Source organism: Physcomitrium patens, chromosome 7 (assembly GCF_059467195.1).
Source record: "Physcomitrium patens ecotype Gransden chromosome 7, ASM5946719v1, whole genome shotgun sequence".
Classification (NCBI taxonomy): domain Eukaryota; kingdom Viridiplantae; phylum Streptophyta; class Bryopsida; order Funariales; family Funariaceae; genus Physcomitrium; species Physcomitrium patens.
Window position 1 is genome coordinate 3,927,501 of NC_143416.1, and position 26,523 is coordinate 3,954,023.

At 41.1% G+C, this 26,523-nt stretch overlaps 3 protein-coding genes and 1 long non-coding RNA gene across 8 annotated transcripts; 3 read left to right on the forward strand and 1 right to left on the reverse strand.

Annotated features, from left to right (window-relative positions):
- The first annotated feature begins 450 nt into the window (after nucleotides 1-450).
- On the forward strand, nucleotides 451-3,373 carry LOC112284492 (flagellar radial spoke protein 3). Its single transcript, XM_024524323.3, has 6 exons — nucleotides 451-1,300; nucleotides 1,469-1,603; nucleotides 1,747-2,025; nucleotides 2,144-2,338; nucleotides 2,453-2,686; nucleotides 3,000-3,373. Exons 1-6 carry the CDS (start codon nucleotides 956-958, stop codon nucleotides 3,078-3,080), a joined length of 1,269 nt encoding a protein of 422 aa, XP_024380091.1. The 5' UTR covers nucleotides 451-955; the 3' UTR covers nucleotides 3,081-3,373.
- Nucleotides 3,374-3,902: 529 nt separating this feature from the next.
- LOC112284432 (uncharacterized) lies at nucleotides 3,903-7,942 on the forward strand. 3 transcript variants are annotated; one of them, XM_024524213.3, is made up of 9 exons: nucleotides 3,903-4,654; nucleotides 5,406-5,466; nucleotides 5,613-5,723; nucleotides 5,865-5,974; nucleotides 6,345-6,480; nucleotides 6,872-6,962; nucleotides 7,060-7,111; nucleotides 7,257-7,355; nucleotides 7,460-7,942. In XM_024524213.3, the coding sequence occupies exons 1-9, from the start codon at nucleotides 4,613-4,615 to the stop codon at nucleotides 7,562-7,564; spliced, it is 807 nt and encodes a 268-aa protein (XP_024379981.1). In that variant the 5' UTR covers nucleotides 3,903-4,612; the 3' UTR covers nucleotides 7,565-7,942. The 3 variants fall into 3 exon arrangements, with proteins under 3 accessions (XP_024379981.1, XP_024379979.1, XP_024379980.1); XM_024524211.3 differs by having other exon boundaries at nucleotides 7,257-7,942; XM_024524212.3 differs by having other exon boundaries at nucleotides 7,072-7,111; nucleotides 7,257-7,942.
- A 4,085-nt stretch (nucleotides 7,943-12,027) lies between these two features.
- Nucleotides 12,028-13,244, reverse strand: LOC112284396 (uncharacterized). Of its 3 annotated transcripts, none has more exons than XR_002970393.3 (3): nucleotides 13,030-13,244; nucleotides 12,544-12,664; nucleotides 12,028-12,257 (listed from the first exon to the last, which is right to left on the reverse strand). It is a non-coding gene; the product is annotated as an uncharacterized LOC112284396 (long non-coding RNA). The 3 variants fall into 3 exon arrangements; XR_002970392.3 differs by having other exon boundaries at nucleotides 12,028-12,278; nucleotides 13,030-13,237; XR_016504106.1 differs by having other exon boundaries at nucleotides 12,028-12,278; nucleotides 12,544-12,722; nucleotides 13,030-13,225.
- A 2,607-nt stretch (nucleotides 13,245-15,851) lies between these two features.
- On the forward strand, nucleotides 15,852-25,459 carry LOC112284804 (RNA polymerase II C-terminal domain phosphatase-like 1). Its single transcript, XM_024525055.3, has 17 exons — nucleotides 15,852-18,249; nucleotides 18,929-19,408; nucleotides 19,614-19,824; nucleotides 20,070-20,227; nucleotides 20,368-20,438; nucleotides 20,662-20,767; nucleotides 21,069-21,170; nucleotides 21,427-22,086; nucleotides 22,238-22,286; nucleotides 22,420-22,553; nucleotides 22,703-22,756; nucleotides 22,914-23,010; nucleotides 23,233-23,471; nucleotides 23,765-23,845; nucleotides 24,071-24,136; nucleotides 24,303-24,370; nucleotides 24,647-25,459. The coding sequence occupies exons 1-17, from the start codon at nucleotides 17,914-17,916 to the stop codon at nucleotides 24,783-24,785; spliced, it is 3,051 nt and encodes a 1,016-aa protein (XP_024380823.1). The 5' UTR covers nucleotides 15,852-17,913; the 3' UTR covers nucleotides 24,786-25,459.
- The last annotated feature ends 1,064 nt before the right edge of the window (nucleotides 25,460-26,523 follow it).

A 26,523-nucleotide genomic window follows, 5' to 3' on the forward strand; every position in this document is an offset into this window, starting at 1 on the left:
ATAGATATATATAGATATATATATTCATTTGAATTCGTCTACGGTAACTTATATCTTTATATACAAATAGATATATATTTACTCATTTGATTAATTCTTTGGAAATATATATATATATATATATATATATATATACTGATTCGAATACTTCTATAGTAAGCTATATCTATGTCACATATATTTATTTGTAAACTCATTTGAATACTTCTATGGTAACTTATATCTATATCTTTATATATATGTATATATACGCATTTGAATACTACTATGGTAATTTATTTCTATATATTTATAAATTTATATATTTGTATTTATATATATATATAGAAATAATTCGTGCTAACTTGTCCGAACCAGGCTGCCCGCACAAACGGGCCGCGACTCCAAAACTTCGGCGGCCCGTAACCGAAAACGGCTTTGTCTCCTCGCGGGGACACAAGCAAGCAGCGCCTGCTTCGAACTAGAAGAATAATGCCGTTCCACCGATCTCTCCCAACACCGCTTTCTCTTGCCTCTCTAAATCCTTCGATTCCTTCGATTCCCCTCCCCATTGCAGTTCCATCTTCTTCTTTCATGCCTCCCTTGATACGGATCACCCACACTCACCCACAGCCTCTGCCGGAAGGGAGGGGTGGCTCACACCATGATCATGGCTTTTTCGTTGCGCTTCTTCACCTTTGGCGTCGATTACTGTCTTTTTCTGATTGAATCTAATGCGGTTGGGCGTATCGGTCGTAGTGGGTAGTTTGAAAGTGGTAAAACCCGCTCTTCGATCACGAGGATAAGACTTGGATTTGTTTGAGGAAGCGTGAAGAGTGGAAGTCACCGTTAGGGTGTGTGGTAAATGATGGGGGGGTTGTGTGACCAGATGGGGTGAGAGTTCATGGTGTGTCGGGTGTCTGATTCGGTGGTGTAGTGTGGTGTGAGAGTGAAGGCGATTAGCAAGCAGTTTGGAATGGCGGGCCCGACGATAGGGTTGCCCAAGCGGCCATATCTGGATCCTAGGTTTAACAACAAGGGGAATAAGCTGCGGCCGAAGTATGAGAGCCCCGTGGACATGTTGGAGAACTTGGAGAATGATCCGCTGTTCCGAGAGCAGACACGCAAAGCGCCCAAGCAGACGCGCCTCCGACCTCCCATGCAGAACTTGATTTACGACCCTCGCGTCCACCGCGGCAACCTCTTCCGCAGGCCCAGGGTCGAAGACGATGGCCCCAAGCCTCCTCCCCGGGTTATAAAAAGGCTTCAGCTGAGCTGCACTCCGGAACCGCTGGTCGGCAGGCAGCACATGGATATTCAGGTCAGAGTTCATCAGAGCCAAAAAAAACAAAACAAAACAAAGGAAGGATTCCACTTTCTATTAGCTGAATGTTAACTCTATCGAATTTATGATGTTCTGAACGGTACCAGGGAAGTCATCTTATAATGAACATTATTCGTCAATGATTTGATGATAATTTGATGACAGACAGACATGTTTCTGGAGGATCGAGGTAAGGAGATGACCTACAATGACTTCGACACTCAAACCGACGAGTTCCTCGACCGCCCACAAACGCCCTTTTTCATTCCTTGGAAGTCAGGTCCCGATGCCTTCACGCAGGTCATTTACCGACACATCATTGGCGTTTTTGTTGAGCAAAATTAGTGCTTTTTATGCCCTCCCCAGCTCACATGGTGTTCGCATTCTCATTGAGTGGTCAATTCCTGCGCCAAGTAACGAATTCTGTGGATTGTGAGTGACAGATCTTCCCAGGCGACTTGTTCGATTTTGATATGGAGGTGGAGCCTCTATGTGAGGTCCTCGCTGGGCGTGCTCTGGAGCAAGGGCTCATGGAAGTGCAAGAAGAGAAGCAACTGGAGCACCTGCGTTGTCACCAGGATCTCTTCGAGCAAATGCGTGTTGCGGAGCTGACTGCCACGCAACGAATGGAGGCTGCGGAAAGACGGTTGATGGAGGAGAAGGAGCTTCGCCTGAAACAAGAGAAGGCTCGACTCAAGGAGGAAGAGATTCTGCGCCTCAGGGTAATTTTTATCAAAACTAGTTCGACATCCCAGGATAAGCCAAACATCCGAGTTTGATTTTCTTTCTCTTCAACAATTTAAAGGTTCGCTTACCCATATGTCGACTGTTACTTTACAGACGGAAGCAATGGGCTACGCCATGCGAATTCTGAAGGGCGTCACGGATAAGGTATACGACAAGCTCACCAGGGATGGATATTTCTACGACCCAGTGGAACGAGAGCTGGAGGAAAAGTACATTCCGGTGTTGCTCAGGCAAATGCAGAACGACGTTACCGACATGGTCCGGTCCCGACATGCAGTTGCGATCATGGTAAGGCTTCCATCTCAAATGGCACTTTCCTCAACTTTGATAGTTTGCGGGCAATTCTTCTCGACGCCGCTCACACTCCATGAGCATAATAATGCTGGTTTGTGTGTTGTCCAGGCTGACGAAGCCACTCCTGCGCTGGACACTGCCGAGAGAGCAGTAGATAGTATCGATCTGATCATGAGCAGATTAATGAACGTGCTCGACTCGTGGATCTCGTTCGAGGATAACGTGATGGTGGAATTGGCCGCGGCGGAGCAAGCATCGCAAAGAGTGATGACGGGGGTAGCGGGCGAGGTGGAATTGGTGCAACATACATCCACGGATGTTACTGCAGCTCTCCTCGATATGGTTACTCCACTTAGCCCTATCGCCCCTTCTTTCCGTTCGGAGCAAATCTTCAATTTAGGTTCTTAGAGCAGAGGGTTTGATGTTTCCTGTACGTTTCGGCGTGACTGAAGACATGGAACATACTTTCTATTCTAGAATCCACTGATATGAATCGACTAAGAGTTCTTGAATCGCTAGAAGGATAGTTCGGAGGAGCACAAATTCAAACAAGAAATCTGCTTTTCGTCGGAAGATCTGTGTATATGTGTGTGTGTCTGTGGTTATTGTTGTGTTTTTTATTTGTTCACATGACTGAATGGAACCCAAATGGCAGACGGAGGTGACCCATGTGCAAAATGCTGAAGGAGCTCGAAGCTTGGTGGAGATGCTCCTGGAAGGCCTGGATCCACAGTGACTTGGCGGCGATTTGCATTGAGAGTGTTACCCAATTACACAAACAATAGATCATCAATTGACTTTTCTCTTCCTCGTGTTTTATGCTTTTGGATTTGGACCATCCGTTTTGTGTAATACTGGATTCCTTTGTCAACGCTAAATTGCAAACTCATCAGATTCTGTTGATTTGTAGTCAAAAGATTTGTTGAATGACAAATCGTGGCTCACGTAGTAATGCCGCACAAGATTGGATTTTGATTTTGATATCTGGTGGAACTCAGTGGAATGAAAAACATCAAAAATCTCATTTAATTCTGTTTCGTGTTGCAACAGTTTTATGTTTACTTTCTACTATTGCCTATATCTACTTTGTCATATTCTTCCGGTCTGTAGAAACTACAAAGATCCACATTTATCATGATTTTGCGTAGTTCATATATTACTTTTCAACGTAACTTTTTTCCTGTTTTTCGTAAGTTTGACATACATATGTTATTCCATTAGATGATTGAATATCCGATATTTAACTTTATACATTTATGAAAACCAAAGATTATGTTGATGGTTTTAGTTTTTTCAACAAGAAGTTATCAACTTGCATTTAAGCCTCGTTTAATTCCATAAAATCCACGACGTAAATTTTACAAAAATTACTGTTCTGCAAAAACGCTTCTCTAAGATACCGTTCAATGTTACATGGTAACCACAGCTTGAATTTCCCCTCATATTGCCCCAGTAGTGACTACAGAAGCTTGCTCACGAGATAAACCCCTCAACCATTGTTTTAACACCTTTTTTAAGAAAGAAAGAAAGGAAATGGGGCCTGCAATCTTTTGTGTAATATAAACGTCAGAATCTGAGAATGTTTGTATAGGCTTCTTCTTCCATAACCACCACCTTTGCCCACATAACTCACGCCTGCTGAAGTATATGTATTTTGTCATGCCGCAGACACAGAGCAAGGACTGTATATTGGGTGAAAATTAGTGAAGAGGAGGTGTAATTGTGGGATAGTGCAGTGAAATGAAGCTCCAACAGTTACCAGCCTGCAACCGTTTTGTGAAGCATTCCGTTTGTCCTTCTGTTTCCAGGCTCTCGAGTCCGTCATGTCTCCCTCAACTTACTCATCATCATCAGATGCCCATCTCAACGAGAAGCATTCAACAAACAAACCAGAGTTCTGTAGACAATTTTTCCTTCAGTTTGGGTTTGTTTGCTCGATTCCTGTTCTCACCGAGTCCGTTGCCACCCATCATGCTTCGGAGTACACTTGGGTCACGTGGATTTCTTGTGGTGACGCAAGGGAAATTGGGTGATGTCGATATGTGTCAGTAATGCTCCTTAGAGGGCTCGCCAACTATGCAAATTGTTGTTGCAGTGGGCGAGGAAGAACAAGAGGTGGCGAGCATTCTGTTAGTGTTGATGTTTTTGGAAACGCAGCTGATATTGTATTGAGTTTTGTGGGGAGAAGGGTATGGACATATGGGCTCGGTGATGATGCGCGGTGGAGCTGATGATGTATTCATGTTGGGGTGAGGCATTGCTGCGACCATGGATGTACCGCAAGACGAGCTCCCACTTCTCTACACTTGGGTATGTCTGTATTCTCTCTCACCGTTGATTACTCGCTTGATTATGCACAGTTCTTGCCGACGCAGAATGCTTTGTCATTTATGTGGATATTGTCACTTGTTGATAGTCCTTGGTAGGCCTCCTTGGGCCTTACCCTAAGGCGAAGAGAGCAGCGCATGCCCTAATTCGTCAACAGTTCATATGTAGGGGCATGCCTGGGGAAGTACTTGGAGAACCCGTGTTGGACCCTATGATTTCACTCGCTGGTCTAAAACTTGAGAGTTGATTAGGTCATTAAAGCTTCTGTGCTGATTCGAAATGATCCCATTTACCTTCTTTGATCTCTCAAATGATTCGCATTTGTAAATTGTCGTCAGTAATGCAGGGTGTGTTAGTGTTTGTCCAGTTCGACACGGGTACGGTATTCTGTGGATAAATAAGAATGTCAATGTGAGAGTGGAACATGTTATGAGCTGGCCCTTTGTTGCACACATCACATTGAACCAGGTGACAGACATTTCAGGTGTTAGTAAGGCAAGATGACGTGGGTTGAAATCTTGTTTTTATTTGGGTAGACTCTATATTGTATGTCTAATTGCATCTAGTCTTTTTCTTATCCTGCTGAACACCGTGTGACCACGTGAAGAGGTTGCGAATATATTGCACAAATATGAAATCATGCCTATTAAGCTGCATGCAAGGACGGCAGTTCTATCTGTGAGACTGGCTCCTCTCGATGCACTTGATAATATTTGTAATCGCTATGTGGCAGATTGATGGAATCCCACTTTCAAGACCTAAACGAAACATATCACGAGACTTCAGCGATGCAGGTAACCAATTTTCAAGAGTAGATCAACTGTGAATTTGTAGCAGTCGCTTGCTTGTGAAGCGAATCAATTGGGTTAAGGGCCATCCAAAGAATGAAATGAAATGGCTCCTGAACTTCTCATCGATGTGTCGTGGAGATTATGAGCAGTTCTTGCAGCGGAGGTGGTGGCGCATTACTGTCCACGCCTGGTGGATGTTCATAACTACAGTGCTGCTAATGGTCTCGCTCAGAAGATCTACAATTGGAGCACTCTCAACAGTACGTGTGATAATTCCTTGCGTCTTGCTCTCTTCAAGGAGCTTGACTCTTCTTTTTAACAGCGCTAACTAATATTGCAAAGAACCAGTAGTCACTAACCCAGCGAGCTTGTAAGTTACCTGCACTTGTTGGTATGTACAGACAAGGTCTTCAGGCGTCTCCATTTCACATTGACAAAGGAAGACATTGAGGCGGTGGCCAGCTGTGAGCCACAGATGATTGAACGAATTCTTAAGCTTCTGAAGTACAAGGTACTGGAGCTTCTTTTTCCTTCTTAACCACAGACACGGAAAAGAACACACATGAACCCACCTTTACAAGTTTTTAAAGAACTTGCTACACTTGCGCTTAGTTTTGATCTCTATCACTACATACGAACATTCATTGCAATTAGATTGTTGGACGAAATGTGTGTGTAATGCTCACCTCTGGCAAGGTTTTTATGTCTTAATTCCTCTAAGCTCACCTTTCACCAGGCTTCACGATTGCAATGCTGATGAACTCAGCAGTAGCTGACTTCACGCAGTAAAGGGGTTGTAACGGCATGTGATCAAGAACCTTAAAAATGTTTCAGAGAACAATTAATTATCTTGTGATTTATAATATCACGAAAAATTGCAGATAGCAAAATATCGACCCAATGGCTTGAATGGAGACTCTGATCCCGTTAAAGAACCTTCAGATGGTGGACACTGCCATGAGTTTCATGACCATCGCAGTACACGACACCCTAATCCTCAACGAGAATTATTTCCAAGTAAATATCAGTGAGGCCCTTCGCGTACGTCCATTAATAGACCATAACGAACATCTTCCTGTATATGCTATGTGCTCCTCCAACTTTTGGCATGCACGGAACCTAATTATAATGTAAAATCTCGTCTACTTAATGACGTGTCTGTCCATGACATTCCATTCTGGATAGAGAGAGCATGGTCAGTCAATGCTGTTGGTACACAATAACTTGCAGTCTATTGAACTAGTGAAATGTATCATAGAGGTTTATTGTGAGACTTGGTTCAATAGGGAAGTATCAAATGAAAGAGCGAGCCTCTATTTTTACTCACACCAAACTTAATGTAATGATGTTACAAACAAACTCTATGAAACACAAGATCGTGACACGTACAAGCATGTGGGTTGTACAGGATTTGGTCAGACTCAGCAGTCGCAAGTGAAGGATGTTGTAAGTCAAGGGCAAGAGTATCTACCTGAGCCAGAATGCACAAAAAGAAACATGTATATCACTACTCCAGGCCACTAGGTACAAATACAAATTAACTTCCTGCATCACATGTGCTAGGTAGTAATGCAACCAACTAAACAATTAATGCAGGTGGGTTGGCAGGCGAGGTTCGCAAGAGCAGTATTCAACCTCAAGGACATCGGTGAGCAAGACTGTTATCGTCTGTCCTGCAATCCTACATATTGTAAATGCAGTTGTCTAAAAAAAATTTAATGACTATGGAATGAATTATGTTGCACAGTTTGTCAACGGTATTGTGACATTTTTTTACTTTTGAATCTATGTAGAGCCCTCACCGAGGGTGCAATTCGCAAGAACTGGGTTTGATGAATGCAAAGCTGGAGGAAAAGAATATATACATTCGGGAACTTGGTGAAACTATTGAGGTGAATAATCCAGACCATATCAAACGAAGCTCATGTGGTCTCAGCAACATCCCGCCTGTGTTACTACCTTTCACAACCAAGTTCTTCCTTTACTTGACTTGCAGCTTTTGGAGGCGAAAGTGAGAAAGCTAGAACAGTTGCTGCGACTGAAGGAGCACAAAATCCAAGTGCTCAGTGGCAAGATACCCAAACAAAATGGTCGTAGCTAATGAACTAGCCGTCCAGGCTATGTTCACGCAGTTGTAACATCTGTGAGATACAACTCACTCAATGCGAAGGAGCATTTTGAATTGGATATCGACTTAGAGTCATATTGGGATCGACTCACGCTGGCAGCTGCAGTTGTGGATCGACAATCAGGGTTATTGGATATGTGTGCCTGTCTATCGAAGTAGGGCACTGCACTACTTTACTTGATCTCTGGTAAATCTAACCCGGTTGAAGAAGGGAACCCAACTTAGGAACCCCCGCAGACTCTGCAAATCGTAAATTTCTACGTTGAAGCCATTCTGATGGCATCCTGTACAAAAACAAGGCTCTCATACACTTAATCTAACAATGATCTCCTGAAACTTACTTTATTTTTACCAAGCTTAGAATATCAATTTTGTATGTCTTTGTAGATTCACCTGCACATATTGTGAGCTAACTCATTTCGTGATGATGTCTGTTGCCTTAGTTTAATAGCCTCTACAAATGAAGTCCAACGTGCAAATCTGTTTCGATGTGCAACTTGGCGTCTGTACAATTAGTCATACGTGAGGTTTCAAATTTGAGCTAAATCCTTGAGAAAGGTTTCGCCGGGACGTTCAACTGGAAGCATATTGTTAGTTAAGCCTATAACTTAGGAACACTGTTGGGTCCTATTGTTTCCAGATTAGGCTACCTGACCACGAAATTCGCAAGAATGATTGCTTATTGAAATAGAACCACAAGATATGACATGGACAGGACCAACGGCAATCAGCACTAACCTTAAACAGCAGAACTTTAAATTATAAATAGATTTTTTTTTATTAAATAGTCATAATGCGTGCAACAATCAAAATCTATCTTGCCATACACGTGAGTGAATATTCCATTGCGATCTTTGAACTCTGCCTAAAGCATTCGCAAAGACTCAAATATAATCCTGTCAGATTCTTTGCAGATCACAGATCTCACGGAAATTGGAAAGTAATAGTATACAATTTTAGTTTGCATGAACGGATGCTGCGGTAAGATGGAAATTGGGATGCAAGCAGAACAAATACAACATGTTTGATATGAACATCGATTGATCCAAAGCTCAGTGGCTGCCACCAACCCAACAAGAAGTCTTAAAATCAAACACTTTGCAAGTATTGACAACCAACGAACTTGTCAGGAGATTTCAGATGTGATTCCCAGCTAACAATGAATTTTCAGCTCATGGGCAAACATGAAGGCCTTCATCCACTTACACACCATCCAGATTGAACTAGATTGCACACCAATTCATTTAGATCTATCTACTTTACCTTTGGGGTTAATATGGAAAACAACCTCCAGTGTAATCAATGCACAAACAAAAAAAAACAACCACCACGAGAACTGTACTCAGTTCCAGGTTTAATTTTGAGCTACCGCCTGATTATGAATTTGATGGAATGCTCCATGCAAAGCTTGTGTCGATGAAAACATGATATCAACTGCAACATCAGTGATACATGACTCAGCATAGCTATTTCTATGCCAATCCCAAATTAGATAATAATGAATGCACTCTTGATTAATACAGTAACTATTCAATTCATTGAATTTGTTTACAAAAAGGATACTTAGTGATTCCGTAAAACCAGATAAGTAACCGGCCTGTATGAGAGGACATCTCACCCCAATCAGCAATTCAGCATGAAATCTCTTTCAATTGCAGCACATGACTGGACAAAAGGAACATAATATTCCGGTTGTAAATTCGAACCTTTTCATCGAAATAGAAGAGATATTGATCAAAGTGAGGCGATTCGCTTGAGGGTTGGGAGCTGTGGGGCATAGAGATCAACGTCATTTTCACCATCTGCACAGAGCAGAGATGATTATAAATTCGCCAGGCTTGAAGTTTATCTCTGAGTTTTCTACAGGGAGATGTATATTTAACATGCTAAACGAAAGAAACAGAGTCAAAACTGTTGTGATGGAATATGTTTGCAGAATGGAACTAACTTTGATGATCATGTGGGCTGCTTTCTACTTTTGCAATTGATCAAGATAAAAGAGAGTTGTTCAAATAGCTTAAAACAATGTTCATGCACAAGGGGTACTGTAGAACCTATCTAGAAGCAATCGCAGTATCACTCCATATATCACAGCAACTCTTTCGAATTTTTCTACTGTGCTGTTCTAAATTGATATCGTTATCACAGGAAATCAATCCAAGTATCCGAACTAGACCAAAAGAGAGATAATTCACGAGCAAATCTTTAGTTTCCATATTCCAGACTGTCGTGAATGGTGTTTGATCACAAACATCTAAATTACGCAAATACTTTAATAACTAAAATGGAATTAAAGATATTGAATATACGACACTGAAGCTCTTTTCTTAGCAATAAAGGGAAAACGAGTCGCTACTAAACGTAAAAAATAGATCCAATATTAAATGAGTGCTAGAACAATGCAAATTCCAGGATGTAATCCAGTTACAAGTTATGAGTGAATATGGGTAGCAGTTCTATCAATCAAAGCCACGGAAGTGAACTATGCTGAGAACTACCAACCAAATTATAGAAAACCTGATAAGTAAATAAAACAGGATCCAAAAATTAAACCTAAAATAACAACTCATATCACTAATGATGCATCTTGTAGCGTCTCTTCATCCAAGTTAGTTTGGAAGTGTGTAACCAGATCTTGGCAAACCAAACATAAAAACATACTTAATATAATTCATAGCATAAAATGTAGAACCCAATTGAAACGCTTCTTACAAAGACCAGCGTGTCAGAAGATTGTGTTCTAGGACCGAATTTAGTTTCAGATTACACAAGTACTTTCCACCTAATCAGATTCAGGAATTGCTGGAAGTCAATTGTGTAACCATTAGCATCCAGACAAAACACTGACCAAACTTAAACAAAGTTCATAAAAGCAAAAACTTGTATCATATTGATTTTCTCTTCACAAAAAAAAACAAAAAAACAACTTTGCGGTTGCAGCCCAGGAAAATTCGAGTTTTACTATGGTAACAGAATCAATGAAAATAACTGTCACATCAATAGCTAACTCATATCAATAGTTATCTGGCTTTAAATGGATATTGCTATAGACGCCAACGAAACTCGGGAAAAGTAGCAATTGTATAGCAAAACAAGCACTTCAACGCAAGGTTCACAGCTATTAGAGGGGCTTTCAGTGGGTTTGCATGGAGGTGCCTGCCTCATCAGAAGGGCTATGTTGTTGTGAGCAAGAAAGGTTTCGTCATCCCGGAGGACAGATCGAGCTGTAGTGACTTCGGCAGCTAATGGGACGATCAAAGAAGTTACTTTCGCAATGCAAGGGATCCTGCAGCATCGCTCTGAGTTACAGGAGCAAGAGCAACGTTGTGTTGATGTAGGGTGGTTGAAGCTGCAAAGATTATGTACAAATCGTTCGTAATGGACAAGAAAAAATCCACGCATTCGCCCTCGTTGAAACTCGTGACCGGGGAATCCGACGGTGCAAGCTGCAATAGCACTCAAACTTGTTGACTAACGCAGGAAGCTCATCGCTGTGTTCGGAGGTTTTTGAGTGATAGGAAAAACGCAGTGGTCAATGGATACTTGCTATTCTGTGAACATCAATTGGAACAGACCAAGTCCTACGCAACCTTTATGAAGCACCGCCACCACTGATGGAGGCAGTCCAAATAGTAGACTTTGTGGCTCAGCATTGCATTCTCGTTAAATCCTCGTGCACTATCCATGAGGCTGAAAATGTGGCAAAATGTAGTGACGATTCAGCGCTACCGCATCAAATTGGATACTAAAAATATCCAAATTTGTAACAACAGATACTAAGTGCATCAGTGCTAAAGACAACGACCATGACAGTGAAAATTTCCTTCAAGCCTTGGAGAGAGAGACACACACACACACACACAAAAAAAAACAAACTTCGTTTTTCCCAACTTTTGCACATCCTTTGTAATAAAAATCGCTAAATACAATTGCAAATCTGTACAACTCACACCCTGAACAATATTTCAAACTATGTCATAAAGATCTCCCGCAAAATTCAGTACACTAATTAATGGCTACTCTTCAGCGTTAACGCACTAAGATACACTGTTCTAAAAAGAAAAAAACCCTGATAATACATTTGGAGAGAATACCGCTTATATAGCTTTAAAAAAGTTGGTATTATACTATTCACAACTCCTCCCAAATGAGACGCTAGCCAGAAGAGACAAAGGCATCGCTCAAAATGAAATGATAACTGAGTGAGCCTCTCTAACACAATACTGCTTGTGAATTGTCATTACAATCTCTTATAGCCAAAGGTTATCTCCTTCCTATTTTTGGAACACAATCCACCAGTAACTTACCAATAACACTATTGAAATGAATTCACTACTGACCATCTTAGCTTCAATTAATTTTACACAGTAATCTTCACTAGTGCAAAGACGATTTTGGAAGCAAAAATGCAGGGAAGTGAAAAAGGAAAGGAGTGGTGAGCATTGAATGATCCAGGTGCTTATATGTGTATTGGAAGGGGCACACCAGTTTCTCTCAGGAGAAAAGTCTCTGAACAATGATATCGCTTTGCTTGCACATTCATAAACTAGCCCTGACAACACCACGGGAACCTACTGTCGCGAACACTTGATTTTGGTGCAGCGCCTGCGGCAATGCGCACCGCTACATACTCCCAACCGCCGCCTTCACAGTCCTCGGCGCCCATCTACAGCAACTTGCAAAACATCTGCAATGAGGATTGACGAGAGTCTGAGCACGAACAGCCAAAACAGACAAACGCCATAATTCGTTGTAGTCCTACTTGTGCCATGAACTGCCATGAACGTGGCAGAAAGCTCAAAAGTCAACATTCACAATCTCGCCATGCATCGCCCCACATGACCCCATTAAAATATATCTGTACGAGAATTTACGCAACAATAGAACAAGTTCCACAACAAGTGCTCATTGACACAAGAAATTGAAAAAAGGAAACGTTCGAGATTACATACTCTGTTCCCTGTGAAGAGAAAACCTCTTCCTGAAATTAGAAAACCATTATCTGGCAGCAGCAGCCTTCAACTGGCAAACTAGACAAAATACAGAAACGGGCTTCCACTCTGATGCTGTGACCTGTCTCCACTCCACCCACGTATAAATTCCAGAATATCAGCCACAAGCTGCAGATATTCTGTAGCAGTGAGTAATAGCTATTAGATGGTCTGGTAGCATGAACTACCCAACAAGAATCCAGGGAAAAACATGCATTACTTCCGGAGACGAGAGACTTGAAACCCATGACGATGAAATACCCCCAACAACAACAACTCACGAACAATGACTGAAAAAGCATTGCCCAGTCCCCCAGTGGCTCTGTCACCGAATCCTAACCATGTGTTCCGAGCTAATTGCGACAAAAACATCTGACTCAAATTGCTCTCCAAGCCACATACAATCTAACTGACACCAGATTCAACATGTGTGTGTACATGAATTACCCAACACAAAACCGGACATTGTGTGATTGATTCTTCAGCCAATGAAGCCGAATTCGACGCGCCACACGCTGCTCCAACTCTATCTCTCGCTCTCGTTTGAAGATGCTTCTGACTCCGGCACCACGCAAGGAACAATCACATCGGGCAAATATTTTCGAGATTCTTCTTCTTCTTCTTCTTCTGTTTCTTCTTCTTCACTGTGAAGATGCAAAATCCCTTTCTTTCTCGCTCTCTCTGTTGCTACTCCTCCGATTCCGACTCCGACTTCGAAGTTTCCCTGCCGTCCAATGATCGGCGACTCTGGGACAGTGATTCCGTCCGTTGGATGCAGATGGTGCTTGCTGCAGTGGCACCCCCTTTGGAGGGAGTCCTCGATACTTTCTTAACCCCATCTTTGCTTTTCCAGGGACGACCTACCTTTTACTTTCTCAAACTGTATTCAGGGCTTTATCTGAAAGAAATATGTTTTGTGGTTTATGGATGCTTCCCTGGCCTATTCCTTGTCACTAGATATATATATATATATATATTTACATACATGTCATGGTTCTTTTTGGTTTTTAAAATAAATATTTAAAAAACTCAAAAGATTGTTGAAAATCATTTACACTAATGCCTAATACTAAAATTTATCATTGATAACATTTTACCTTTCAACAAAATTTAGCTTAAAAAATAAGTTTATTCTTCAGAATACCATGGATTATTGAATCAAATAAAGGTTCTTTGAATGTGAAATATTACCATTAGTAATAAGATTATTGAGAATATATAACTGAAAAATAAACTTGTGTTAAAATCTTAAATATGAGAATTTTAGGATTAGAGTTTTTTTCAAAAAATAGAAAACAATGATCACATAACATTTATTTTATGCAAATTTCAAAGTTTAAGTACATACAAAATAAAATCGTGTTGAGTTAAAATGTTTGTTTTTTTAGTATCCATATAATCTAATAATTTTTCAACCAAATTACATTTATTTATTGATAATAATAGGATTTGTCAAGATCATCCATTATCATCATTTATCTACATCTCTGCATAATTTTGTAAAAAGATATCTTACATGATATAAAATTTAGACAAAAAATAGGCAATTATAAAATTTGAAAAATGAATAAAACTTCATTATTTTCTTCAATTACTTCTTTGGAATTTTGTTTTTAATATATCATAAAAAAAATTTAGCAAAATTTAAGAAGAATTAGTTTGTCATCAAAATTGCTGCAGTAAAAACTGAGAATTAAAGCAATAAATTGAATACTTTATGTTGCAATCTATCATGATATAGCTGTTCAATTTATTTTGATAAGGTTGATTATTGTAATTCAAGACAACGTTCAAAAACTTGCAGTAAGATCATTGATCAAAATAATAGCACAGTACACTATTTATAATATGTTTGAATATTAATTTCAACAAATTTTACAATGAAAGATTTCATATCACAAATGATTTATTCTAACATAATTATGATTTATTTTAACATACTATTTACTCTATCATAAAACATGTATAATTGCAGTCATAATAGCAATTCTTATTAGGCTTTAATTGTATCTATATATATATATAATCAAACTAAAATTGTATAGAACATAATTTGTGTCAAACCTTAACAGCATCAAAATGAAAAACTTCCAAGTATTTGTGTTTAACTCATTTTATTAACAAGTCAAACATTGTTTCTATTGTTAGTATTATATAACACATATAGGTATTTTAATTTAAGATATTATACCCATGCATCAAGCCAACCATATGTTTAATCAAAACTATAAATGTACGTAGTAGTACAAGTTAAATAACAAATTCAATTAAATTATCAATTATTATGAAATTTGATTCTCATGGTTGAAAATTTTGAAATTTATTTATAAGTTCATTTACTTCAAAACCTTGGCTATAAATAATATGTATGCTAAGGTTACAATAGTTTTTACTATTGCCACCACAACTTGCCACCATCTTGATACATTTTTTTTTTTATTTTCTTATTCCAATTAAATTTTTATTGCTAAATTACACAATGAAAGTGCTTTTCAACTAAAAAAATATTTATTGAAATAAATAAATAAATGATAAAACATATCAAATGGATGGAAAATTGTGGTGTCATAAACAATGCCCTAAATAATTCTATATCATTGCAATTGTTTTAGCACTATTCATAGAATTGAGTCCTTATATTTCTTCCATGTTGTAGATGCTCAAGAAGAAGCAACATGCTTTGAAAACTTTAGCTTAATTTCATTACATATTGTTGTACACAAAAAAAATACTTAAAACGGTTCTACATCACATTTTAAATATATATGTATATACACACACATACACACATATATATATATATATATATATATATATATTATGTATGATCATACATAAATATTTAATAATTATCATTTCATGGACACTCATAAAAGAAGTATACAGAGAAGTGTATATTCATATTTATGCACTCTAAAATAAATTAATCATAACATGTAATTAAAAAATATAATTCCACCTATCGAATAACATAAGTAGCAAAGCTAAAAGACATTAAAACTATTCTTTGGTAAAAAATCCACCAGAGAAGTGGAGAGGAAAGTAGAGGGCACGGAAATCGGAGAGGAGGAGGGGGGAACCGTGGCATCGTGAGGTGGGTCGATGATGAGGTGAGGGGGGAGGGGACAGAGGTAGGCGAAGAGGGGAATGGGAACGTGACGGGTACAGGGAACGTGAAGGAGGGGAACAGGGAGGAGGAGAACGGGGGGGGGGGAGCGGGAGGGTCATAAAACCCTAGCTTCCTCACCTCGCCTTCCTCAGTCTCTTGCCTCTTCGGATGTGACTTGACTTGCCAGTGTGGAGGATCAAAGTGGTGGACACACCGATCGAGCGATCGATCGATCCATAGATCGGTCCAGCGATTGATCGACCTCCCTCCCCTGTATGTTACGATATCATAGTGCACGTCATCGCCCCGCGATAGCCCGAGCCCGGTTGCATTTTGTGGTGGCTGTGGCGTTTCTTGAGTCAAGCGTTGCGGTGGAGTTTAACATAAAAGAGTTTTTTTAATGCTCACGCTGTGTACGCCGGTATTTCCCTTTTGTTACTTCCTTTAGCCAGCCATTTGGTCGCGGTGCATCGCCCGCTCTTTCTTCTCTTGCTCATCTCTACATTTCCCTCGCTTCTCTTGGAACCCTGAATCCTGTTCCGCTCTGCCACTGTGGCGCAATCATCCTCATTACCCCGCCACTGAACCGTAGTTGGTAGCGCTCTGTTTAACTCCAAGCTGAATCGACATCCCTTGCCTCTCGATATAGTACCCTGCATATACCTGTATCAGGCATATCTTGCACCACATGCACACTGAAGGTGAAGCGAAGCGACTGAAGTCTTAGGCACATCCTTCCTCTTTGTCGAGAGGATTGGTTAGATGCTTCAGCGGCAAGCGGGTGAGGTTATCATCATCGGGGATTTGAAAGTGACTGGGTTTGGGATTGGCAAGTACATTTGGGACAGGGTTCGGGGTCTGTTTGTCCTCCGCAACTCCAGAAGTCAGAATTATAGTCTGTTAGGAGCTCGTGGAGAACCTGAGTAGTAGAGGATTCTGATGGAAATTGGATTTGCAATCAGAAAGCATTCCTAGCGGGGTCAAGAGATTCAGCCAGACTTCCGGTCCGGAAGAGAAGCATCCTAGTTGTTCAAGGACTCATCCGCCATTATCATCGCCACCATCACCCCCACTTTCTCTCTATCTTCTCGATCTGGTCTGTGTCGCTTGTTGAGTTTCGTCAGCTGCGACATCGTTGTGAAACGTGGAACACTGTGCACGTCTGTGCTGTCTACGAGAGCATATATTGGCGCAACCTTGTGATATACCGGAGGATTCGCGACCAAAGTGAGACTTAGGGAAGGAGATTCCCAGTGTGGACAGTAAAATAACCTTCTTCATTCGGCAAACCTCCATTGCTTTCGTTCACCATTCCTTTCACCTACCTAACCGGTCAAAGAACTGAACAAGTGCCGGTATCTCGACGATACCCGTCCATAATTCTGGAACAACCTGGTTATCATTATCTATCGAATTAGGGGTGAATTTTCACTGAGTGGTGGCATATGAGACTTTGGTCGCCGCGCATCGGCGAGTTTGTTTCTGAAAATCCAACTCAATTGCTTGTGAAAAAACTTGAAAAATTCACCGTGTCTGCGGCACCTGGCTGCAACCTTTGCCTACCGGGTTTCGGCTCTCTGGTGGCTACGAGAGCAGGCTGCCCTCCTCTCGTTGGGAGCTCTGTCATATAGGGGTTCTAGTCCTGCCGCCTTCGTTCGGGGTAGCCGTCGAGCCTATGCACAGGTAGACCACTTTCTGCAGTGACCTGACTTCGAACATCATGCCAGCGGGCTGCAGGTGCAGGGGGTAAACACATGATAGCTGGGGATAAATCTTTTTCAATTTCTACTCTTCGGAGGCATCCCTTTTAGACATACTCGTTTGTGATACTTCGGAGTCGAGCTATGCGGCTGTGAAGAATCTACACTTAGGAAAGGTTAGGATGAGCGAAAGGAACAGCCCTCAGGTGTTGGCTCTTACAAACACCGAGCCCAGCGAAGCCACTAGCCCTAGTAGCAGTGATGGTGAATGAAATGCGCCGATAACCAAGTTCTTCGAGTTCGTACCGGAGAAGACATGCTTGAATTGAATGGCATGCTCTTTATAAGAGGCAAGTGCCGTTACTAGAGTATATGGGGAGACAGCTTAATTTGAGATCCGAGGTCTGAGGTGATGGAGAATATGGCAAGAAAGTTTATTAGGTAGTGCATGACTATTTCGGCATTTTTGCAACAAGATAACCTTAACTCTGATTGCGAGGAGCAGGGCAGTGCGCCGCAGAAATGGCATCCGATCTGCCCTTACTATACTCACCGACTCACCCTACGACAATCACGCGTCATAGCGACGCGTTTCTTACAAATTTGTATCATAAAAATGAGCGACTTGGAGAAATGGTTCTTTCTCCACAATCTCTTGATGATTTTTGGTCACAAGTGTTCGGAAATGAACTTCGTATTTCCTCTTTTTCCACTTCAAGTGAAAGATGCTTGCCGCTACTGGTACTTCACACCATTTCTCCTGGGGTGGCGTTCAAGCTGGCCCCCTCCGATAACCAGCAAGCTATGGATCTTTCTGCACTCCAAGCTTTACACGTTTCCTGTCTCCACGAAAACAAGGTATTTCATTCACGATCAGCTTCATCTCTCTAATGTACGACAGCGTCTCGTTTCTCGTATCCCTAATTCCCGTGTTATTCGACATTTTTTAGTTAGTCAGAAGTATACATGTTGACGCATGGTTTGCGTGTTTCAAGTTTGACTGTTTTAGCTTTTAAGTGACTTGTTTTTGTTTCAATATCGTGCGTCATTATAAGTTGCCCATCATCTCACATTTTGATGACATATTATAACTACGCTAGGACACTGTTGCGGGTCTGTGGGTGGTTTTAATGTGCATCTTTTATGCCCTTTATCTCGTCCCTTCAAACTCTTTGAATCGTTGCGATTCTCGTGTACTACATGTCAACGGCTTTACTTCCAGTACTGCCGTAGTCGTTGTCGTGCGTAGAATGACACGGGCTTGCTCCATTGAAAGGGTGCCTTCTCGTGTTAAAGTGAATGTGTGCTTAATGCTGTCTATTTCGTCCTATGCCAAATACTAAATACGGAAACTTCTGTTAGTTGGTTAATGCAAAATGAAATAAAATAAAATAATAATAGTAATGATGACAAAAATAAAATAGCTTAACGAACCTCTTCGCAGTTAACATCAGACTTGACAATTTTGCATGCAGTAAGGTGAGGTTTATGCACAAAACCTATACTAACATTTGAGATTCTGCATTTATGGTTACAGACGGCGGTAGCTCCGATCAGCGGCGGTCTTCAATTGCACTTAGTAGCCATGCTTCCATCACAAATACAAATCCCAGAAGGCAGAAAAGATGCCTGTTTTTGGGGATTTGTTGTAGTCCAAGGGATGTATGATTCCTGTCTTGCCATGCTTAATCTACGCTGCTTGGCCATGGTCCTTGACCTCGACGAAACCCTCATCGTAGCTAACACCTTAAAGACTTTTGATGATCGGATTGACGCTTTGAATCGTCGGTTGGTCAATCGGGAGGATCCTGTACTGGCTGGGACACTCAAACGATTTCAGGAAGATAAGGCTATTTTAGAGCAGTACATTAAGACCGATCAAGTGTATGACAATGGAAAACTGTACAAAGCCCAGTCAGAGGTCGTTCCACCTGTTGCAGATGGGGCGATTCCACTCATTCGACCTATTGTTCGGCTGCCAGAGCGAAATGTTATCCTCACACGGATCAATCCAGCGGTGCTGCCATCGACCATCTTTTTCAATTTAACTTTCTTTTTGAATCGCTGAGTAATTAGTGACATATTTAAGACTCTCAGTTATGAAACAAACATTCATTGAGTTGATGCATATCATATAATAGGTTACATACAGTTGGTGAAGTTTCAAGAGGTAATTCTGCATTGAGAGGTTAGGCTCTCTTAATTGATATTACTCTGTGCAGGTGAGGGACACAAGCGTGCTGGTGAGATTGAGACCAAATTGGGATGAATTGAAGGTCTATTTGTTGGCAAAAGGCCGTAAGCGATTTGAAGCCTTCATTTGTACTATGTCAGAGCGGGATTATGCCCTGGAAATGTGGCGGTTATTGGATCCTGATGCTCGTCTAATAAATCCACGAGAGTTGAATGAGCGGGTCACCTGTGTGAAGTCTGGTATGTCCTTTTTTGCCTGCCTTTGTGTCAAACATTCTTTCTGTACTTATTCATTTTATTTATTTATTGTTTCCTTTTTCCTTTTAACTGTTCCAACCCTTTTATTCATTGTCCTTATATTTGGAGAGCGTGGAGTTCTTGGCTTATTCGGTCGCCTATGATTTCCTCACCCGATGTGATTGTCGATTATTATTTGAAAATTGCGCGCTTGGTTTTGACTGAGATGCCTTGTGTTCTGGTTTAAGACGCTAAGAAAGCCTTGAAGGATTGTTTTCCTCGTCACTGCTGTCATCCGAAGATGGCAATGGTGATCGACGATCGGTTGCCTGTTTGGGAAAAAGTGGATCAACCTCGCGTGCATGAAGTGCAAGCATTCATGCCTTACACAGATCCAAAAGGAGAGGTATGTCTAGATTATATGTCTTCTCTTCCTCTTCACTTTTAAAAATTATGATCCTCGTCCATTTCTTTGATTTGTTCGCTGTTGTTCAAGTGCGCGAATTATCTAATTTCTTGATGGTGCATGATGTTTCTGTTGCACAGACTATGAAGGAATTGCCCCCTCTGTGTATCGCTAGAAACATAGCCTGTAACGTCCGAGGGTACTTTTTCAAGTAAGTATTATCTCGCACTTTATGATAGTAATTTACTGTCCTGTGCTTTCTTCATGACTATCTCTTTTGTTTGTTCTTTTCGTCATGAGGTTTCTAATTGGATCGCGGTCAAACTCACGTTCTCTTGAGTTACTAGAGAAAGACTACTTGTGTATGAAGAGGACATAGTTTTAGTCTGAAAGGTGAGAACTCAATTGGCTTGAACTACTTTTGCTTGTATCAGGGAGTTGGATGAAACTTTAACGCAGCAGATGCTGGAGGTCAAGTTCGATACAGAAGTCCACACTTTGCCTAAGGCTCCCGATGTGAGCAGTTATATAATCCCTGAGGTATGTGAGCAGTTATATAATGTAAAATGTGAGCAGTTATATAATCCCTGAGGTATGTGAGCAGTTATATAATGTAAAATGTGAGCAGTTATATAATGTCCATTTTACTTAAGCTTGTGATTAATAGTGATGCCACGAAGTTCGTAAATTCTTCACCAGGTCGTTTTGATCAGAAGTCTTTGGCGTTAGAATATTTTAAGGGTTCGCCTTGGTTTTTATGCTGCTTATGTAATTGGGAGAGCGTCACACCGGTGTCCTTTGCTTTTTGCGCCTCTTAAGTAGCTCATATGTCCTTTTACAGGTAATGCAGGAGGATGTAGTTCCAGGTTTTACAACGAATGGTGTTAAGGACTTTAGTGATGGAATGGCTAATATGGAAGTCGAGATGAACTTGAAAACACCGGTACATATGTGCGACATTGTCTGTATTTTATCCATCAAGGCGTGTTCTGTTTGCAACATGCCCTGTTTACGACTGGCATGTCAAGGATTACTTGTTTCCTCGCTGAGGAGATCATACGTCTTTGTGAGAGTAGAACAGAGCTATATGTTATTCTGAAAATCTTACTGCTGACGTCAAGTCTAGTTATTCAAGTATTTGATGCCGTAGATTCTGGTTGATTGCTATTCAATTGTAATAAAATATTTCATACCTCCAGGGCGCTAATGGGCTAAGCCACTCTCGAAGCTTCTCTATGGATGATGACTTAATGTTGGCACTCAAGCAACCAATACAACAACCTTTACAGCAGCAACAACAACAACATCAACAACCTCATCTTCTGGTTCCAGATCCCATTGGCCGACTACGCCCGCAGTTTGCAGGGGACGTTTCCAAAGTGGATCCCTCAATGTATCTTCCAGGTGATAGTATTGTGTATCCATCAAGTACTGAGAACAGTCTTTATCCTCCGGGCATTCCTAGAAGACATACAGATCCTGTTCAAACCAGGTTACTAGAAGGTACTATTCAAGGTTCCCCTGGCAGAGAAGAAGGAGAGGTTCCAGAAGCTGATATTGATCCAGATACTCGTAGACGGTTACTCATACTACAGCATGGCATGGACGCAAGCAAGCCGGTTACACCTCTCGCACCATTGCAGGTACAGATTCCTCCTGTTGTGCCTCCTGGAGGAGGGTGGCTTGGTATTGAAGAGGAGATGAGCCCTCGCCGACCAAGTAGGAGATCACCGGAGCTGGTCTTAGAACCAGAATCTCCTTCATTTGATCGTTCTGGACCTCCCGGGTTTGAAAATCCATATATTCGTGAACAACAGTTGATTAGAGAAGCAGCAAGAAGACAACGCGATCAGGAGGAGGTAGAATTTGTTACTTCAAACTTTGTGGAGGTTGTGTGCAGTGATCAGCAGATTTTACTTTTTTTGAATCTGATTTCACTGGAAATGAGTAAAGAAAGTGTAACATATACCATCTTTTTCTTATGGTTGTTGTGGTGGTAAACGTGAACAGAGCTTCTTCAAAGAGAGTAGATCGCAACTGGATAATTCTGCTTTTTCAGGTAACCTTGCAGATTTATCGAATTGTATTTCCTCCTAAACTGGGTATCTCCTTTTTTGTAAATACGATTGACGTTCATATTCTTTTCTATTTTTGGTAATGAGTGTTTCTGAGGTAGTGGTAGTGATTATCAGATGAGGATAGTGCAGCAAATAGCTTCACACGAGGGATGTCTAGGGAGCCATTTAATGCACCTCGAACAGTGCCATTTCCTGCCGTTAATGCTATCAGCGCGTTACATGAGATAGGGCAAAAAGTTAAACGAACTGTGAGTTCCAGTACTTATGCCCTTAACTTGCAATGATTTTACTTCGCATCGGCTATATTTAAGATTTTTATTAGTTACTGACACTACGAATTATGTAACAGTTTAAGTTCATGTTCATTGCATGCGTTGCTAATATGGGGGGTTATCAGGTACAATATCGCACAGATTTGAGGAGTTCCACACATCTTGGAGTTACTGTCGAGGTGCTGTTTCTTCACCTTTTCTGATTCCAGCTACTAGATATTCATAAGAAACTATGAAGATATATTTTTGCAATGTCGTGAGCTTGAAACTAAGTTTACACTGCGTATACTGTGGTTGAGGTCTGCGCATGAAAACATTGTATATTATCGATGGCAGGTCATGTTTGGAGGTGAAAAAGTGGGAGAGGGCGTAGGTAGGACCCGAAAAGAAGCCAAATATAATGCTGCAGAGTCGGCTCTACTATATTTAGCCAGTGAGTATTTTGCTTGAAGCAGCAACTCAAGTAGATGACAAAGCTTTTATGAAAATTTCTACTATTTGAGTTAAGTGTTTTCTGTGTTCAATCAATCATTTAAACTGTTGATCACCGTGACTACTGAGCTAAGATTGGGAAAGTAAAGGTTATCTGTTAATCCAATTTGTTGCATGAGGTTATCTAAGCTACTTGATAATGTTTTGTTTGCCCACTCAATAGCCAAGGCCACTGGAGGGTCAACTCCAGTACCTTCCACAGCTACTTTGCCAGAGCCAGCTAAAGAGGTCCGAATGTCACGTGGTGGTCCTAGAGATCCCCGTTTGTCGGCTGGTCTTGCACCTCTGCCTCGGGATGATGATAGTCCAGTAGCGAGTACTTCAGGACATGTTCCTCTGGGCGGTTATCAGTCTAATGAGGAGCCAGTGCCTTATAATCATGTTGCAGTTCTTAAGGAATTGGTAATTCTTCGACTGGACTCATATCTGCGGTGTGCTTTTTCTAATCCTCTAATCATACATGTTTCTAGCGTATAGCTGTTAGACATTTATTTTGTGTTTATGTCATACAGCTTGGTTCAAACATCGGTATCTAAGGAACTTGGAAGCAATTGCTCAGCTGAATTACCAGGTTGTAATGCATGCTGAACTTGTTGATCAACTTCTTCTTCTTCTTCTCCCCTCTCTCTCTCTCTCTCTCTCTCTCTCTCCCTCTCTCTTTTTTGTATCCAATGGTTGATTGGATGTGCTTGCAGTGTACGAGGGAGGCAATTAATATTCAATTCAAAGCGCTTCCATCAAATGGAGTTGGGCAGCGACAAGCATTTCGTTGTCAGGTACATCCTTGGAGGACGTTGGATCAACTAAGAGTAGTGTTTTTTAAGTAAGGTTACGAGAACTTGTTAGTTAGAATATGCCTTGACTGTTGTGGTGCGTAACACAGTGAGAGTATGTTGTTGTTTATTAGCAAGGAAGAGTCTATTCATGCTGATTTTTGGGCTTGAATGATGTAGCTGCTGTAAGTGTGGGTTACAATTATCTTCTTGGGTTTGATGTGACAGGTAGAAGTTGGCGGACGAATGTTGGGTAGAGGTAGTGGACCTACTTGGGATGAAGCCAAGCAAGAAGTAAGTGTAACTTTTGAAGCTTTTACTGAGGCTTCAGTTCATAACAGCCACTGTTGCTGCAGTTTAAGATAGCTAGGTTATTATTTTAAAAGAAAATCAGTATCAGTCCAATGTATTCTTCCAATCCCCTTTACATATCAAATATTTGTGTTAAATCTTTTACCAGGCAGCAAAAGAAGCCTATATACAGGTGGAAATGTCACTACGACCGCATAAGCGAGGAAATGGACCAAGGTAAGATCTCCTGGTCAAGTATCTGTAGCCACTGCAATCGTTTCTCTTTTTGTTTTATCTTGCTTATTGACAATTCTTCACATTTTAATTTTTGACTCAAGCCGAATTCTGACATAATACCCTGCTCTCAACATCTGAGGCTTTTGCTTAAATGCTTAATTGTTTAGAGATTCCTGTGCTTCCGCCAATATTTGGATCACCCGCTTGTTGGACTTCAAGTGGGAAGTTCTGTAGCTTGAGATTGGCACCGACTCCTATATTGTGGTTGTTATGCAGGTCACCAGGGAGCAACAAGCGAATGCGAACGGATCCAATGAAAGACCGTGGAGTGCCCGCTAGTCTATCTCCTGTACGTGGAGGTAGGTCGAGGCTGTCCCCTAGAAGACATGCCCGAAATCTTCCACCGATGCCGTGAGCCAAAATATCTTGATGGATTGACATGCTTTTTGAGTGCTATTTGCGCAACCCCTGGATCAAATAGGGAAGAAGAGACTTTGGAGAACGCGGTGCTGGAGTGGTAAACCTGTGTAGACAGGTTCAACTTTGAATATAGAATAGTTCTTGTTGCTCTTTCCACTCATCTAGACTAGTTCTTCCATGTCTATTGCTGAGAACCAGCACTACTGATGCCCGATTCTGGGCCAGGAAGTAGATCTAGCAATTTTGGGGTCATATGCCAGGTGCTCTTATGCCGATCTGGCCTGCAGTGCAGTGTGTACATTGTAGTAGCAAGTGGTGGATGTTCTAAGCAGAAGTGCTCGAGGCTGGGACCTGTCTTCAACGGCTGTTAGCTTCACTCTCCTGGTGTCGAAACCTGCCGTAGGAAGCAAACAGCGTTGATTATTGCCATCCATGAGAGATGTTGCAAAAACTTCCACACCGGCACCGCTTAGGACGTCTCCGCCTTTAAAGGTGGTGGCTGCTGGACAACATACTTTACCCTTTTGGTCATAAGATGACATTTTAACATGGGGTTAGACACTAAGTTGCACTGCATGTAGAGAATTAGTCTATCACTTGTGTTATAATTCTTTCGGATGTGTTGGGGATTTTTCTCTCTATTAGGAAACGAGGTTTATCTTGAAATGACTCTCGAGGTTGTTGAAATGCACGATTGTTAAGTGGGTTGTACAATCTCTCCCAAACTCTAGTCTATAAACTCATCCTGAACTTCATTTGGAAGTCGTGTCAGAAAGCTTGTGATATGATCGTAACACTCAATAAATTTGAAACATAGAATTTTTTAGGTGAAATTGTCTTACTTTTCATGACCTGAGTTTTCGGGATTTGACACTTTTGAATAGTAATGTAGTGCTTTTATATTTTCCAAATACTCTTAGTAGCAACAACTTCTACTAAAGTCCTGCGTAATCTAAATCTTAGCGGTTGTTTTTGTTAACAACGAAGCCAGAATTTCTCCTATACGATTGGGTGAGATTGAGCCATTATAAATCATGGAGCCTTAACCTTACTCGTATCCTTACTCGTCATTGCAGATGTGGATGGATCTTCGAGAACAGATCATTTGACGAACACTTTTGTTGCTCGTATCTGATTTATTCAATGTCTTTCATCTTCAGACTGGTGATCAATTGCCAATCTCTACTAATCTAACTGTCTTGCTCCAGCAGGCGGGCACCACACCACGTGTTGGTTTCAACACGTCTAAAAGCCAGGACTGGAAAAAAACTGAACTCCCAACGTTCCGAAGAAGGCCAAGAGAAGCTCTCACTTATTCCGAATCGAGATCAGATCCGACCTGAAATGTGGTCTATCGGGGAGGCACCGCGGTGTAGTGTCTCTTCCCAAGTGAAGGGTCACTTGAGTAGCGAAGGTGATCACAAAAACTGCTTCGTTGCTCTGTGACAACACCAAGGAACAGTGAAAAAGCACAGGCATTGCAAGAGGACAAGCAATATTCATCCTTGCCTATATATATATATATATATATATATATGTATCTACTTAACAAGATGAAGAAATGCAGTGTTGTTCATGTGATGTGTGAATCCCATTTGCATGCCCACGCAGTGTTTTTGTGGAATGGATTTAGTAAATTTGATAGTCAAGGAGTTGTGGTTTTTGTTTGATCATTAAGGGTCAGATTCTGTTGTGCCAAATTAGTAAGGAAATTTGACATTGGGTAGTTAAAA

What these genes read in the sequence shown, in the direction of transcription:
- LOC112284492 (XM_024524323.3), top strand. Translation starts at nt 956, where the DNA reads ATGGCGGGCCCGACGATAGGGTTGCCCAAGCGGCCATATCTGGATCCT. An exon ending in AAGAGATTCTGCGCCTCAGG is followed by an intron (nt 2,026 to 2,143) that starts GTAATTTTTATC and finishes GTTACTTTACAG; the next exon opens with ACGGAAGCAATGGGCTACGC. An exon ending in GACATGCAGTTGCGATCATG is followed by an intron (nt 2,339 to 2,452) that starts GTAAGGCTTCCA and finishes TGTGTTGTCCAG; the next exon opens with GCTGACGAAGCCACTCCTGC.
- LOC112284432 (XM_024524211.3), top strand. Translation starts at nt 4,613, where the DNA reads ATGGATGTACCGCAAGACGAGCTCCCACTTCTCTACACTTGG. An exon ending in ACGAGACTTCAGCGATGCAG is followed by an intron (nt 5,467 to 5,612) that starts GTAACCAATTTT and finishes GATTATGAGCAG; the next exon opens with TTCTTGCAGCGGAGGTGGTG. An exon ending in CAATTGGAGCACTCTCAACA is followed by an intron (nt 5,724 to 5,864) that starts GTACGTGTGATA and finishes TGGTATGTACAG; the next exon opens with ACAAGGTCTTCAGGCGTCTC.
- LOC112284804 (XM_024525055.3), top strand. Translation starts at nt 17,914, where the DNA reads ATGGCATCCGATCTGCCCTTACTATACTCACCGACTCACCCTACGACA. An exon ending in GGCAAAAAGTTAAACGAACT is followed by an intron (nt 22,554 to 22,702) that starts GTGAGTTCCAGT and finishes GGGGGTTATCAG; the next exon opens with GTACAATATCGCACAGATTT. An exon ending in ATCTTGGAGTTACTGTCGAG is followed by an intron (nt 22,757 to 22,913) that starts GTGCTGTTTCTT and finishes TATCGATGGCAG; the next exon opens with GTCATGTTTGGAGGTGAAAA.